The sequence below is a fragment of the Mustela erminea genome, chromosome 1 (assembly GCF_009829155.1).
Source record: "Mustela erminea isolate mMusErm1 chromosome 1, mMusErm1.Pri, whole genome shotgun sequence".
Classification (NCBI taxonomy): domain Eukaryota; kingdom Metazoa; phylum Chordata; class Mammalia; order Carnivora; family Mustelidae; genus Mustela; species Mustela erminea.
In genome coordinates this window covers 3,268,451-3,282,533 of record NC_045614.1, presented here as the reverse complement: position 1 = coordinate 3,282,533, position 14,083 = coordinate 3,268,451, and the positions used below count along the sequence as shown (strand labels likewise).

At 59.8% G+C, this 14,083-nt stretch overlaps 1 protein-coding gene across 1 annotated transcript; it reads left to right on the top strand.

Annotated features, from left to right (window-relative positions):
• The first annotated feature begins 500 nt into the window (after nt 1–500).
• Nucleotides 501–13,369, top strand: MYDGF (myeloid derived growth factor). The gene is made up of 6 exons (XM_032306894.1): nt 501–733; nt 1,803–1,853; nt 7,680–7,741; nt 9,106–9,187; nt 10,011–10,083; nt 11,328–13,369. The coding sequence occupies exons 1-6, from the start codon at nt 560–562 to the stop codon at nt 11,405–11,407; spliced, it is 522 nt and encodes a 173-aa protein (XP_032162785.1). The 5' UTR covers nt 501–559; the 3' UTR covers nt 11,408–13,369.
• Nucleotides 13,370–14,083: the final 714 nt, after the last annotated feature.

The window sequence follows — 14,083 nt, the reverse complement described above, 5'->3', positions numbered from 1 at the left end:
TCATTGGCTGCCTCTAATTGGCTGGGCTGTGGCTGTCTCTCATTGGCTGGGTTGTTGCCAGGGCAGGGGAAAATTCCCTTCCTCCTATAAGGGCCGTAAGGTAGTGGTTAACATACTATGGACTTGCAAGGGGCCTGCCTTCCTGTTGATCTGTAACTGACTCACAGGGTGCAGAGCTTTCCCTGCCGGCCTCTCCACTCCATCCTAAACGAGGGTTCCTCTAATTTTCAGATCCACCCAGGGATCTTGGGGACAACAACTGAGGTCATCGTCCATTTCCCTCATTCCAGACGGAACTTACTACATTTACTAAGTGGAAGAGCTGTGGGCTCAGTCACAGGGTTAGGAACTGCAGCACGGTTGGTCTCCAGGCCCACTCACCCCAGGGTCTCCTCCCAGAAGTCCAAGCCCCGCCCCAACATGGCAGGCCCAGTCCGGGGGGAGGCGGGGCGCGCCAGGTCACGTGGCTGAGACGCCGCCGACGTGGCCTCGAGCGGATGCCCCACGTGTCCCTCGCGGCGTCCCGTCGCCGCCCCAGCCCTGCGGACCCGATCCCAAGATGGCGGCGCCCAGCGAAAGGAGGAACGGCGGCGGCGCGAGCTTGTGGGCTGCGTTGCTGCTGGCGGCCGCTGCGTTGAGGCCGGCGGAGGCGGTGTCCGAGCCCACGACGGTAGCGTTTGACGTGCGGCCCGGCGGCGTCGTGCACTCCTTTTCCCAGAACGTCGGCCCGGGGGTACGTACCGCTGCCGCCCCGGGGGGCTTGAGCGGTGGCGCCGGTGGGAGCGGGTCCTGAGAATGGGACACGGACGTTCGGGGGGCGGAGACTGAGTTGAGAAGGGGGTCTGGAGGGTGCGGTCACCACTGAGGCGCGACTGACCTTAGGGGAGCCGGAAGTCCTGGAGTGCGGGGACTCGGAGGGGGTGGGTCCCCAGCCTCTGTGCCTGTTTCCTCTCCCATGCCCAGCGTGCCCAGGCAGCCCTCGCTCCCAGACCAGGCGATCCCCCGGCCACTGCAGGGCTGAGCCGCCCCCGAGGTGGGGAGAGAGGAGGCCGAGGGGTATTTCGCCTCCAGGCTCTGCAGAAGGTCAGCCCCGCTGCAGCTCTGACGAGGGAGGAAGTGGACGGACGTTGCTCTTTTTCTCCATTGCACGAGGCCCGCCCTCTCTTTCAGTGAGGGGTGAGGCAAGACCTCATCTGGAGGTCTGCGGGCCTGGGTCTAGCCCCGCCCTCCCCCTAGCTTGTTGGAGAAGTCCTTCCCCTCCCACCTCCGCGTTCCCTGTCTGTAAGGGATGCCCATTGATGCTGTTCATTGAGTACTTCCTTATAGCCAGATACTGTGCCAAGTGTTTGATTTGCTAGGACCATTTCACAGTTGAGGGAAACAGGCTCAGAAAAGCTTTCCCTTGTCTGAGGCCCACAACAGGGCAGAGATGGGTTTTCTGGTGTCCACAGCCTGCTTCCAAAGTCCGTGTGTCTAGATGGGTGGGTGCTTGGAGGATGTAGGACCTCCCCCTACCCCTTTTCCTGTTCTTCATCCCCCAGAAGCCACCTGAGTTGTTTGTCCTGACTCAGGAGCGCCCGAACAGGGGGGCAGGTAGGGGAGTTTTGTGTCGGTAGACACTGGGAGGACGTGCGGGGCGGGCCTCCTGGGACATCAGCCAGGAATCTTGCGCTGCCTCCCTCCGCTTAGTGCAGATGCTTAAAAGACGGATTGTCTTGACTTTGGACCTCAGAAGGGCATCCTGCATCATAAGCACTAAGGGTCACCTCCTAACGAGCTTTTCTCCACCTTCCGTTTTCCAGGACAAATACACTTGTGCGTTCACCTACGCTTCTCAAGGAGGGACCAACGAGGTGAGTTGTTCAAAATTCCACGTGCTTTTGTACGGCAGTATCCACTGTCACGGAGAGATGCTCTCCAAGAAGCAGTGGGATTGGGTCATACCTTAATTAACTTACACTCATTGAACTATGCTTGTCTCACCAATAAAAGATAATGCTCAAGGTAACAAGTGATGGCAGATTGCCCCTGGAATTCCAGAGTGAACAAGTGTCTGGGTAGAAAGAGGCCTGGGAGATACGGACATGCTGCGCCCATGAGCCTCTCTTAGGAGTATTTTATTTGCCTTCTGTGCTGCGTGACAAATCATGACAGACTTAGCAACTTAAAACAACACCCATTTATTATCTCCTAATTCTGGAGGTCAGAAGCCACGGTCAGCTCAGCCGGGTGCTTCATAAAGCCCAGATCAAGTTGTCAGCCGGCGGGGTCTTATCTACAGGCTCGTTCAAGCTGTTGGTAGAATTTAGTTCCTTGCCATGTAGGACTGAGGTCCCCATTTCTTGGTGGCTGTTTTCTCCAGCAGCTGGCGGCCGAGAAATAATAAGAGATCTGAAGCGTAAGAAGAAAGTGACTCACCATTGCTGGCTGTGAGGGGAGCGCAGGGCCGGGAGGGCAGGTGGCCCTTAGGAGCTGAGGGCAGCCCCTGGCAGGCGGCATGACTTCAGTTTTACCTCTGCAGGAACTCAATCTCACCATAAGCACATGAGTTTGAAGAGGACTCTGAGCCTCAGTCAGGGGTACAGTCTGCTGGTACCGTGAGTCCAGTCCGGGGAGGCTCTGAGCAGAGGGCCCGCCGTGGCCACCCTTTGCCTCGGGGACGGAGAGCTGAGCAGTGGGGAGTGCAGTCAAGCTGTTAAATTTGTGGTCATTTATCACGCAGGGTAGTGACTTGAATAACCCCCCACCCCAAATATACATTCGCATCCTAATTCCTGGAACCTATGGATGTAACTTTAATTAGAAAAAAATATTTGCACAGTAAATTCAGGATTTTGCAATGAAGAGATCATCCTGGTTTATACAGGGGGGCCTAGATCCAGCGGCAGCTCCTCTGACGAGAGACACTCAGGGGAGATTTGATAGAGGAGAAGACACGCAGGAAAAGGCCGTGTGAAGACGGAGGCAGAGGTGGAGGGGCGCAGCCACAAGCCAGGGGACACCTGGAGCCACTAGAAACCGGAAGAGGCAGGAAGGATCCTGCCCCAGGGCCCTCAGAGGGAGCCTAGCCTGGGGACACCTTGATTTGAACTTCCGGCCTCCAGAACTGGCAGAGAAGAAATGGTAGTGGTTGTAAGGTGGTGAGGTTGGCATGCAGCAGTAGCCGCAGCCACAGACTAGCAGTGACGCGCTGTCAGAAGGCACCCCGAGAATAAAGTGTTGGCCTGGAGTGCTGTCTGCATACCGCTGCTTGGTCTTGTCGGGCCGGAGAGCCGCAGGTGTTCGGGAAGACACAGACTTTCTGCTCAATGTCGTTGGAAAGAATAAAAGAAAAATGAAAAGGAAGAACTCAGCATCACTATAAAAATCAGTAAAAACTATCTTCTCTTTTTTTTGGAGATTTTGTCCATTTCTTAGACAGCACGAGCGGGGTTAAGAGGCAGAGGGAGAAGCAGGTTCCCCCTTGAGCAGGGAGCCCGATGCGGGGCTCAGTCCCAGGACCCTGGGATCAGGACCTGATCTGAAGGCAGATGCTTAACTGACTGAGCCACCCAGGCGCCCCTCCATCGTTCTGTCCCGAATTGTGCTTTCCTCCCCAGCAACCAGATTTTAGGAAGTACTGTCGTTCTGGAACAGTGTGCGGCGCTGTGTCAGCTGACAGTGCAGAGTTGGAGAGATGGGGGCTGCTTGGGAGCCGCTCTTGTGCGCGTCACTCGCGGCAGGCCGGTTCGCAGCCCCTCTCTCCTTCCCCTCGGGACAGCACGTTGAAATGGGCAGGGGCGGCTCTGTCTCCCCACAGCACCGCTAACGTCTGGGATTCAGGGCCAGGTCGCTCTCTGAGGGAGCTTTCCCAGGCACCGGGGCCCCGAGCAGCCTCCCCAGCCCCACTCAGTCAGGGCCAGGAGCACCCCAGCCCCCAGCCCTGACTTCCAGAAACATGTCCAGACATTGCCCAGTGTTCCGTGAAGGACAGAATTCCCCCTCGTTGGAGCCCATTGGGCAAGAGCGACTTCTGGTGCTCCGGATAGGTCTTGTTTGTAAGTAAATGATTTCTGGTGACGTTATTTTAACAAAATGCAGCAAACAAGCGGTGACCCCCGGCCACCAGGCTTCCTGCAATCGTCCACCCCTTCCCGCCTCACCTCCAGGCCTCACTGCTTCTCCAAATGGTCCTCTCCACTGTGGGATGAAGCCAAGTGGTAGAATGTTCCTCCTCATCGTGAGCCAAAACCCATCAGTCCAGCCTGCCCTGGCACCCGGAACCAGGCCCACCGTGCCCTCTTCCCGTGGCAGCCTTTGGATGTGTGGACATAACTGATTGACGGGACCGTGACCCGAAGCAGCGGCTCTCCCGTGGCGTCTGTGCGGTGCTAAGCCACATGCACATCCCGTTTCTTCCTCTCCACCGCTCCGGGGGCCGCGGTGCTCTGGCGTTACCCCATTTCACACTCGAGGACACGGAGACCCAGGCTCCCCCAGCTGGGAAGTGACCGAGGTCCCTGGGGCACAGACCCCATCCACTGCTCTGTGCTCCTGACCCAGGGTCACCAGCAGCTTGGAAGAGATCAAGTGCGTGGACCCCCGCCCTGCCTCCTCTGACTGAACTTAAACTCTCAGATGTGGACAGCCTGATGCCGCGTTGGGTGAGCGAGCCAAGTTCACGCACACAGGCCGGGGCCGCCGCAGACCGGAGCCCTGTCCTGGAGTAGCGGTTGGCTCACAAACTATACTTCCAGCAGTCGGCTGGAATTCATTTTGGAAGACGGGGTGCATCCCGCAGGAAATCAGCTCTACGCAGAGCAGACGTGTCGTGGCTCAGACTTGTCCCAGCTGCAGGCCATCTAGAGCGGTGACAGGACCACAGGGAGCCGAGCGCCTGGGCAGGTGGTGCTGCATGAGCCGGAGGGGTGGCTCTTTGGTGGCTGTCCTGCGGCCACCTCCCAAGTGAATGGCGGCCAGATTCTCAGCAAAGGTGCAGGGATGGTTAGATGTTCTGTAGCTTTTGCCGGACATCGCGGAGGGCCCCGGGGGCGTTCCTGCAGAGGCCTCATCAGAGAGAGGAAGCCCCAGTGTCTGGTTGGTGCCCGGGAGGACCTGTGGCCGGGCTGGGGGTGTGCGGGGGCGCCGGGTGCACGGAGCGTGGAGCTAGGGCCTCTGAGGGAGCACAGCCCGCGCCTGCTCCTTCGGTGATGGTTGACTTTGGCAGGGGGTCACCTGGGAGGCCAGGGCTGTGCTGGCAGGTGACAGCAGGCACAGGATGTCTAGCTGGGGAGCTTGGCTGTGTTTGGTGGGGACGCAAACAGGCCATCTCTTACAGAGTTAGACGTGCGCTCACTCTAGAACCCCGCACTCCCACTGTGAGCTCTCTGCCCTCCAGGAATGAAAACTCACCCACGCAAAACCCTGTACACGACCCTTCACAGCAGTAGGGTTCACGGTGGCCCACAGGCGGAAACAACCGTGGTGTCCGTCCGTGGGTGAACGGAGGCACACCGTCTGTCTACCACGCACGGGAGTGTCACTGCTGTATACAGGGGCGCGGCACCCACACGCTGCCCTGGGGACAGACCCTGAGCCCACGTGTGTGACATGTCCAGAACAGGCCCATCCACGGATGGGAAGGGGACTCAGGTGGGCGGGGAAGGGATAGAGCTTCTTTCTGGGGTGATGGAATGTTCTAGATCATGGGGATGGTTGCAGATCTCTGCACGTGCTAGAAAACACAGAATCGTTCACCATACGAGGGTGAATTGTGTAGCGTGTCCATATTTCTCAGTCGAGCTATTGAATAAAGGACCCGTGGACACGGCCGGTGGTGTGGAAGGCTCTCCACTGTCCCACGCTAAGTGAAACCACGCCAGACTGTGCACTGCCCAGTTCCAGTCTGGGGACGGTCTTGCAAAGGCACAACTCTGAGATGGGGTCAGCAGTTACCAAGGATTTGTGGGAGTGAGTTAACTGCAGAGGGAAGGGGCGGGGACCCAGGGACACAGATCTGGTCTGTCTTCATTAATGGTGGATACAGAGCTGGAAGCATTTGTCGGAGCTTCTAGAACTGTCACCAAAAGGGGTGCATTTCTCCATATGTCGTTTATATCTTAATAAAAACTAATCACAACCGCCAATTAAGTGTCATCTGTCATACCCAGCCACTCCTGGGCTGACTTCCCCAGGGGCTCAGGCTGTCCCCGGAACACATAATCGCAGGAATGACTCCACGCCCAAACCCGAGCCTCACCATCTGCGCACCGCGCCCTGCAGCCCCGGGACGGCGGCGAGGCTCACGGAACCGGGAGGCCGCTCAGAGGGATGTCGACCCTCTTGCTAAGAAACTCTGGGTTTTAAATTTGTTTGCATTTGTAATTTTTTAAAGCAGTGTTTCAACATTTGCCTCATCTTCAAGAGCTTATTCAGAGCCGTGGAAAACTTCTCGGATCTATTTCATTGCATAAAACCATTTCCAGGGGCACCTGGGTGGCTCAGTGGGTTAAAGCCTCTGCCTTTGACTCAGGTCAGGATCCCAGGGTCCTGGGATCGAGCCCCACATTGGGCTCTCCGCTCCTGGGGAGCCTGCTTTCTCTCTCTCTCTGCCTGCCTCTCTGCCTAGCTGTGATCTCTGTCTCTCAAATAAATAAATAAAATCTTTAAAAACCGTTTGCAGGTGCTCACAGGCCTTCGAGCCACAGACAGGTGTTTTTAGATAGGAGGAAGAAAAATCGCCACGTCCGTAGGTGTGGCCGGCAGCCGTCCCTTTGCCGAGCCAGAGTCCCTGGTTCCCGTTTCCCTGCTGTGGGCAGACGGCATCTGGGGGACTGTTTATTCCAGTCATGATGAACCTAAAAATGGTCTGTTTTGTTCGTGAAGAAACTCTGATGTTGAACCAGGAGTACCAGTATCTTAGTACTCTAGGCAGGGGACCGCAGACTCCCATTTTACTAGCAAAACATACAGGCGCCTTCGGCACCCCAGAGCCCACAGGGACTGCCCGTGTCCACCCGCCAGGTTTGCAGGCGCCATGAAAATTAGAAAAAGCTGGTAGTGGTTTGTTTGAGAGTCATTTAAAAATTCGAATTTTCAGGGACGCTGGGGTTGCTCAGTCAGCTGAGTGTCTGACTCTTAATCTTTCTTGATTTTTTTTAAAAAAAGCTAACACTTTCACACCCTTCCAAAAGAAGATCACCTAGAAAGCTTCCTGGTGCCTCCAGTCACTGGGTCCCACCCCGCGAGCACTGCAGTCTCGTGTCTGCTCCGAGGACTTGGTCCCGATCCAGCAAGCATGGATATAGGGTCTCCTTTTACTTTAGGGTTTGTTTTTTTTGATAGGCTTTATTTTTTAGAGCCGTTTTAGGTTCATAGCAAAAGTGAGCCCAAGGCACAGATTTGTGCCTCCGGCTCCCCCCCCCACCGATGGCCTCCCCGGTCATTGATGGCTGCCACTGAGAATGGGACGCTTGTGACCGTTGCTGAGCCCACCCCGGCTGTAGCCGACAGTCCGGCTCAGGCTCAGTGCTGCATCTCCTGTGGGTGTGGACAGGCACCTGAGGACATGTGCCCACCCCTGTGGTCTCGCCCAGAGGCGTCCGCCTGCCCCTGAGCCAGGCGGCAGCCGGGAGGCCCAGGGAAGGTTGGCAGAACTGGAGGGCGTCCTGGACTGACCTGTGTCTTCCCTCTCTCCCCAGAAGTGGCAGATGAGCCTGGGGACCAGCGAGGACCACCAGCACTTCACCTGCACCATCTGGAGGTGAGCCCGGGGTCCCTGTGGGGGGTGTATGTGTGTCTCCCCTGCAGGAGGCGCCTCTCTGGGGCTGCAGAGGGTGGGTGCCTGCGGTGACTCTAGGTGCAGGAGCTGTCACCCCTGCGGGGCGTGGACTGAGGGCAGTGGTCACCCACGTGCAGGCAGGAGGGGCGTGGTGACACTGCTGGGGACGGCTCCCCAGGGAAGCTTGTGGACACGGGGCCCAGAGCGGGTGGGGAGGCTGGGGCCAGGCTTCCCCACACCGTCCCCCTCTGTCTCCCTGCCCTGTACTACAACATGAGTGAGCCGTGGCCCTGAGAAGGGACAGAGGGAACGGGGTGCTCAGCCCTGTGGGGGCGGGTGCTGGAGAGGCATCACATCCTGGCCCTGCTCCCCGGGTCTCTGTGGCCTGGATCCGGTTATGCCAGCGATGCTTGTAGGGCTGGTGTAGTGCATGAATTCCGGGGGACTCACAGACGTCCAAGCTGTAGTCCTGCCCCCTGGGGGTCAGCAGAGGGGCGCAGATCACATGGAGGGCCGTGGCAGAACACCCGTGTTCGAGTTCTGCTTGCGGGTAGCACCCCACAGTCCCCTGCCTGCTGCTGTCTGAAGCAGGAGCTTGTAGACAGTGCTGGGGACGGTCTCACCCACTCTGTGGACCAGCCCCTGTCGGCAGCAGGCAGAGGAGCCCCCGGGGCCATTCTGATGATGGCGTGTGGGCACTAGCGCCGAGCCACAGAGGCCTGTGGATACGCTCGGCCCCAGAAGTTAAGTGGGAGTTAACTGGGCCCCCCTGACTGGGGGACCGCTCGCTTGGCGAGAGGTCCTGCTGAACGGGCTGTTGTTCCAGCTTCACACAGCAGCGGAGCAGGCCTGGCGCAGCTGCTGGGGCGTGGAGGGTGCGGGAGGCTCCCTGGACCTCCCCCGCCTCCCTGCTGACGCGCCCCCTACAGGACTCTCCTGGCCCCCCCACCGCTGCCCCTCACCCCATCCCTGTCCGCGGGCACGCGGGGCTCTACTCTGTGGCCCCCTCGCTGCCCGCATCCGCCCTTGCAGCAACTCTCTGCTCTGGCCATGCTGACCTGGTCGTTCTAGAAATGCCCCCGTTTGCACCCGCCGGGACCCCTGCCCTCTGCTCGCTCCCTCCTCTGCCCAGTTAACTCCTGTGCTGCTTGTTGCCCGGGATGTCACCACGCCCTGGTTCCTGGTACTCGATGGAAAAGCGCTCGTTCTGTCGTAAAACAGCTCGGACCCAGAAGGAGAACCAGACTTGTCAGTAAATGAGCCAAAAGAATGTTCTAGTAAACAGGAACGAAGAGATGACGTTGAGGAGGCCGGGGCTGACCCCCTTGCCTGCCCTTCCTTTGCAGGCCCCAGGGCAAGTCCTACTTATACTTCACACAGTTCAGGGCAGAGGTGCGGGGCGCGGAGATCGAGTACGGCATGGCCTACGTGAGTACCGCGTGGGGCGTCCTGCCGGGGCTGCGGGGCGGTGCGGGGACAGGCACGGGCCGTGAGGTGTAGGACACCACGCAGACGCCCGGGCCCGGACGTGCCAGGGACGGGGCGCGGGGCCCAGAGTGGGACCCTGCTGACCCCTAGAGACCCTCCTCAGGAACCGGCCGCCGGGCCTCCCTCTCCTAGCACCCCTCCCCCGCCATCTCCCGCCAGTGCCCCCTGCTGGCGCGGCCCCCCGGGAAGCCAGCAGGGAGGGGCGCAGACCCTTGAGGGGACAGCAAGGTCAGGAGCACCCGAGGCAGGGGCAGCCTGCTTGCTGGTGTGGGGAGGGCCTGGTGCGCCGCGGCTCCGGTGCCTTGTGGTTGGTGGCGCGCAGGGCGCACGGAGCAGGCTGCTCCCAGCTGTCCCACCGCGGAGTGCTGCTCGCTGCGCCCCCGAGCTCCCGCCGGGCCCGAACCTCACTGAGCCCAGAGAAAGAGACACGGGTCTGATTTGTGCAGTTGAATCGGGAGGCTGTGCCACTTCTGGGTTTGCCTGTGTTCACCGAAGGGGAAAGTACCTTCCTCCGATCCGCAGCAAAGGCGCAGGAAGTTTGAAGCCGCTTGACGATCTCTTAAGCGGATTAACCGCCGCCCTTGCGGGCTTCTCTCACGTGCTTAAGAGAGCGGTGCCCGACGCCCTGCAGTCAGAGCGTGCCCGACGCCCTGCAGTCAGAGCGTCCGAGCCCGGCGCTTTAGCCCGCACTGCCCTCGGGAGCGGGAGGAGCCGGAGGAGCGGCCTGCCTTCCCGGTGGGGACGCTTCCGTTTGCTCTTTCAGTCGAAGGCTGCGTTTGAGCGAGAAAGCGACGTCCCCCTGAAAAGCGAGGAATTTGAAGTGACCAAGACGGCAGGTACGTAAGGTGGTTTGTGGAGATGGAGCCCAGGTTCAGGCACAGAAGGGGGGGCAGCACCCCCATCAGAGGAACAGGTGACGGCCCAGTGTCTGTACCCCATTTCTGTAAAGGGCTCTGCGGAGACCACTCAACCCGGGTGAGCGGAGCCATGAGCCACAGGGCACCGAACGGGCACAGCTGCGTCCTAATAAAACTCGATTTAAGAACACGGAAATGTGAATTACAGATCACAAAACACCATTTTCCTTTGATTTCGGCTGACGCTATGTAAACGTAAAAACCAGCCTTAGCTCATGGGACAGGCTAAACCCTACTTGGGGCCTGAAAATCTCCTGGGGCCTTTGGGGACGTTCAGTGGGATTGCTGCGCAGAAGGGGACCCCTGCGACATCCCCACAACCTGTCCTGGGTTCTGTGACCAGGAACAGCTTCGATGCCTGGGCAGTGGGGTTAGGAACCCCTAAGGTCTGGCGGGGGGGGCCCTGGGTGTCCTGAGCGGTGTTCAGCCCTCAGGGGCAGATGCTGAGCAGAAAGAGGGGAGGGAAGCTCCGGCGTTGGGGCCCCGCGTGTGAGAACACGGGGGTGAGTGATGATGACGGTGGACACGGGAGTAGAACCGTGTCGTAGGGAGCCCTGAGTGTCCCGAGGGGCACCAGAGGTGAGGAGAAGGATCCTTACGGTTGTGGGGATCACCAGGCGTGGGAGTGGCGGGGGGCGCGGAGAGTGGGGCTTTCAGAGGAGGGGCCGTGGGTCTGGAAGGAGCCCTGCCCCACCTGCAGGTCCTGGAGGGTGTGGGGCAGTTCCGGGTAGAGGTCCAGGACAGGAGACGGGGCGGCCAGCAGAACGTTGACCTCTGGGTGCACAGCAGAAGGGCAGGGCTGAGCCACTGGGGACGAGCCGGTGGAGGCCACAGTCCCAGGTCCTGCTTGAAAGGCCCTATTGGGCCTTAGACAAGTTCACCAGTGCCAGCGGGAGGTGACGCAGCCCGCCCCCGACCCCCATCCATCCTGGCTGTGGCAGAAATGACCATGGCTCTTCCCACCCTGAATGTTCCTGAGACCTCCTGCTGCCCTCAGGACTAGCCCACCAGCCTCTCTCTCCTTTCTTTGGTTCCTCACCCATAAGACTTTCAGGGCTGGGGGCCTTTCCATGTCGAGTTCACTTCCGGGGGCTGTGCTCCTACCCCGCCCAGGACGCAAAGCGTCTGGAGTGGTGGGGCCCGACCACGTGCTTCTCTTGCAGTGTCCCACAGGCCCGGGGCGTTCAAGGCCGAGCTGTCCAAGCTGGTGATTGTGGCCAAGGCATCCCGCAGTGAGCTGTGACCAGGAGCCCCATCGGGGGGGGCGGCTTTTCCTCGTTTCTGCTGAAGGAGCTGGGCGCTGGGAGAGCTGGCGCATTACTGGTTCTCTAGGGGGCTGTTGGGTGATGTCCTCTGAACATGGAGCGGGGGTCTGGGACCCTCTGCCCGTCTTTCTTATCAAAAAAGGCACTGGGGAACGTGAAGGGGTCTCCCCGGGGAATCGCGGCTTTCCTGGGTCAGGCCGGGCTCTGGATCACTCCCAGGGACAGCGATCCTGCTGCCCTGAGCCCGAACCAGCTGTTTTCTTACAGTTTTCCCAGGGGACCTTCTTCCAGGCTAACTGGGGAGAAATGAAGTGTTCTTCATATTTAAATAAATCAGATGGTTGAAAAGCAGCCACCGTGGCAACTGGCACTGGTGCCAGCCTGTCTGCGTGCTTGGGGCCGGGGCCCGGAGGCAGCAGCAGGGTCTGGCCACCCGCAGCCCCGTGCCCTGCTGGGGACGGTGACGGGATGTCACCACAGGCCCCTGGAATCTCCAGGCACGATGCCTCTGAAGGCGCAAATGCACGGGTTCCCAAGGCGGTTGGCTGTGAACCTGGATCTCCCCGAGCTCATGGGGCAGCCCCAGCCCCACCCCGCAGGTCACCCCCCATGGGGGGCGGGGAGTGCGGGGGACAGACCTCTCCTGCACCCGGCTGCTTGGTTTTCTCTTTCTGAAGTCGGATTGCGGGTCGCAACTTAAAACAGCAGCAACCACAAACACCCACGGGCAAACAGATAAAACCCCGAGATGCCCAGCCGCTCAGAAGGTCCTGCCCCCCCAGCAGCGGGGCCTGGGAGCCTGACCCCAGCTTGCCCCTCCGCCTGCCCTCCGACCAAGCCTTCTTGCAAGCAAACGGACGGAAAAGAAGCCGTGGGCTGCGAATCGGAATCCTGGCTCATCGGAATCACAACTTGGGATCGACGGAGGGGCCCCCTCCTCTTTCACTCGCCTGGCCGCCTCCTTCATGCCAGCACGAGGACCTGGGCGCGGCCATGACCCCACTTGCCAGAGAAGCAGGTGTGAGGGTTCCTGCCCCAGTTCGCACACCTGTGGGGAGCAGAGTGGGACTGTGTCCCGTAGACGTGCACGGGAGCGTGACGGACAGTGGTGATCACAGCGTGTGGCAGCGGCAGGGCCCCCGCAGCCCCGGAGGTACTCGGGAGGAAGACCCCCCCATCACTCACTGTCCAGCTCAAGGGCACATGCGTCCACAGGGGGTTCGCCCCACTCAAGAACGGATGTACTTTGAGGTCTGGCAGGTATCAGGACCTCAGGGAGGGTCTGAAGCCTTTGTCACTCCGGTTTTGGGGTTCAGTGGACGGAAAACCGAAGGGTGTGTCACCACAGCACCCCATAGATGGCGGGCTGCCCGGGGCCACTTGCAGAAACAAGGCAGCAGGAAACTGGCAGGAGTGACATGGCCCCTGGGATCCCTGCAAGTCCTGTGGGCCTGACCCCGGCAGGAGAGACGGATGTGTCCACGGTCAGCCTGGAATCACTGACCGCTTCTGAATCCTGGGGACTCATCGAGGTTGCATAGCGGTGGCTCCTGTGTCCTGGGACACGGCAGGACATCCGGATGCAAACTAGTCATCCTCGCCCCCACCAGCCATTTGCAGGCATCTTTCTAGATCTTTCCGCGGGACTCAAAAGGGAACCCACCCTGGCCCTGGGGTCTTTGTTCACTGAGCTAAGCCAAACCCTCCCTCGTTTGCGTGCACGGAGCCAAGCTCTGCAGGCCCACACTTCCTCCCTCCCGGGCCCGGGGGAGTGGACCTTGAACCTCTCAGCAAGGACCTCGGGCCTGTGACGCGTGTGACGTTACACGCGTGCTCGGTTTGAAAAGCAGGAGCCCTTGGAGGGCAAAAGCAAGCTGTTAGCAACAGCAATTTACTCGCTAGTCCCACATAATGCAAACAGTTGCGTGCTTTTATTGAAACAGTTCTGTAGTGCTCTTTGGTTTTTCTAAATTAAACCTCAAAATTTTACAAAGAGTCAGGACAGGCCGGACAGCCCCGCGGGGCACCAGTCACAAAGCGGTGTGCACGTGGATGCATTCAGGGTGCAAAGCCCAGGACAAAGGTTTGCCTTCTGCTGGGGCTTCTCGGGTGCTCAGGACACACGTTTGGTCTTGAATGGAAGATGGGAGTACCAGTTTGCCTTAGGGGGTGGGGTAGGGGTGGGAACCGCTGGGTCCCGGCGGGAGAACCTTGGCTTTCTCAGGGAAGCAGACACCCAACCAGAGAAAGGCTGTGGCGCACCTGCAGCAACGGTGCTCTGTTAGCCCGGGCAGGGGGCCAGGGGGAGGTGGAAGGGCGTGGTGGGGACTGGCGGGCGGAGGGGCGAGGTTGACGCAGCGCACCCACGGCCAGTGCGGGCTCAGGCAAGTGTCGGGGAAAAATCGCACGTCTAGATGGTTACATGCACTTTCCTTAATGCCTGGTGTCTCGAACAACGGATGGGGCTCACCACACTGGTCTTCTCAGGTGTGCAGGCCTCGTCCCCCCTCCCCAGGCTTGCCAGGGCGCACCTGCTGCCCGCTAGGACGCCGCTACACTCCCACGCCCCCTCACCCCCCACCCCCCGTCCATCTGCACCCTGAGCGGAGCATCACTGCATCCTCTCGGTGTCGCCAAAGCCCAAATCCGTTGAG

Excerpts from the sequence above, each read along its gene's own strand:
- MYDGF (XM_032306894.1), top strand. The coding sequence starts at position 560 with ATGGCGGCGCCCAGCGAAAGGAGGAACGGCGGCGGCGCGAGCTTGTGG. Across the intron at positions 1,854-7,679 it reads CTCAAGGAGGGACCAACGAG|AAGTGGCAGATGAGCCTGGG; the intron begins GTGAGTTGTTCA and ends CTCTCTCCCCAG. Across the intron at positions 9,188-10,010 it reads TCGAGTACGGCATGGCCTAC|TCGAAGGCTGCGTTTGAGCG; the intron begins GTGAGTACCGCG and ends TTGCTCTTTCAG.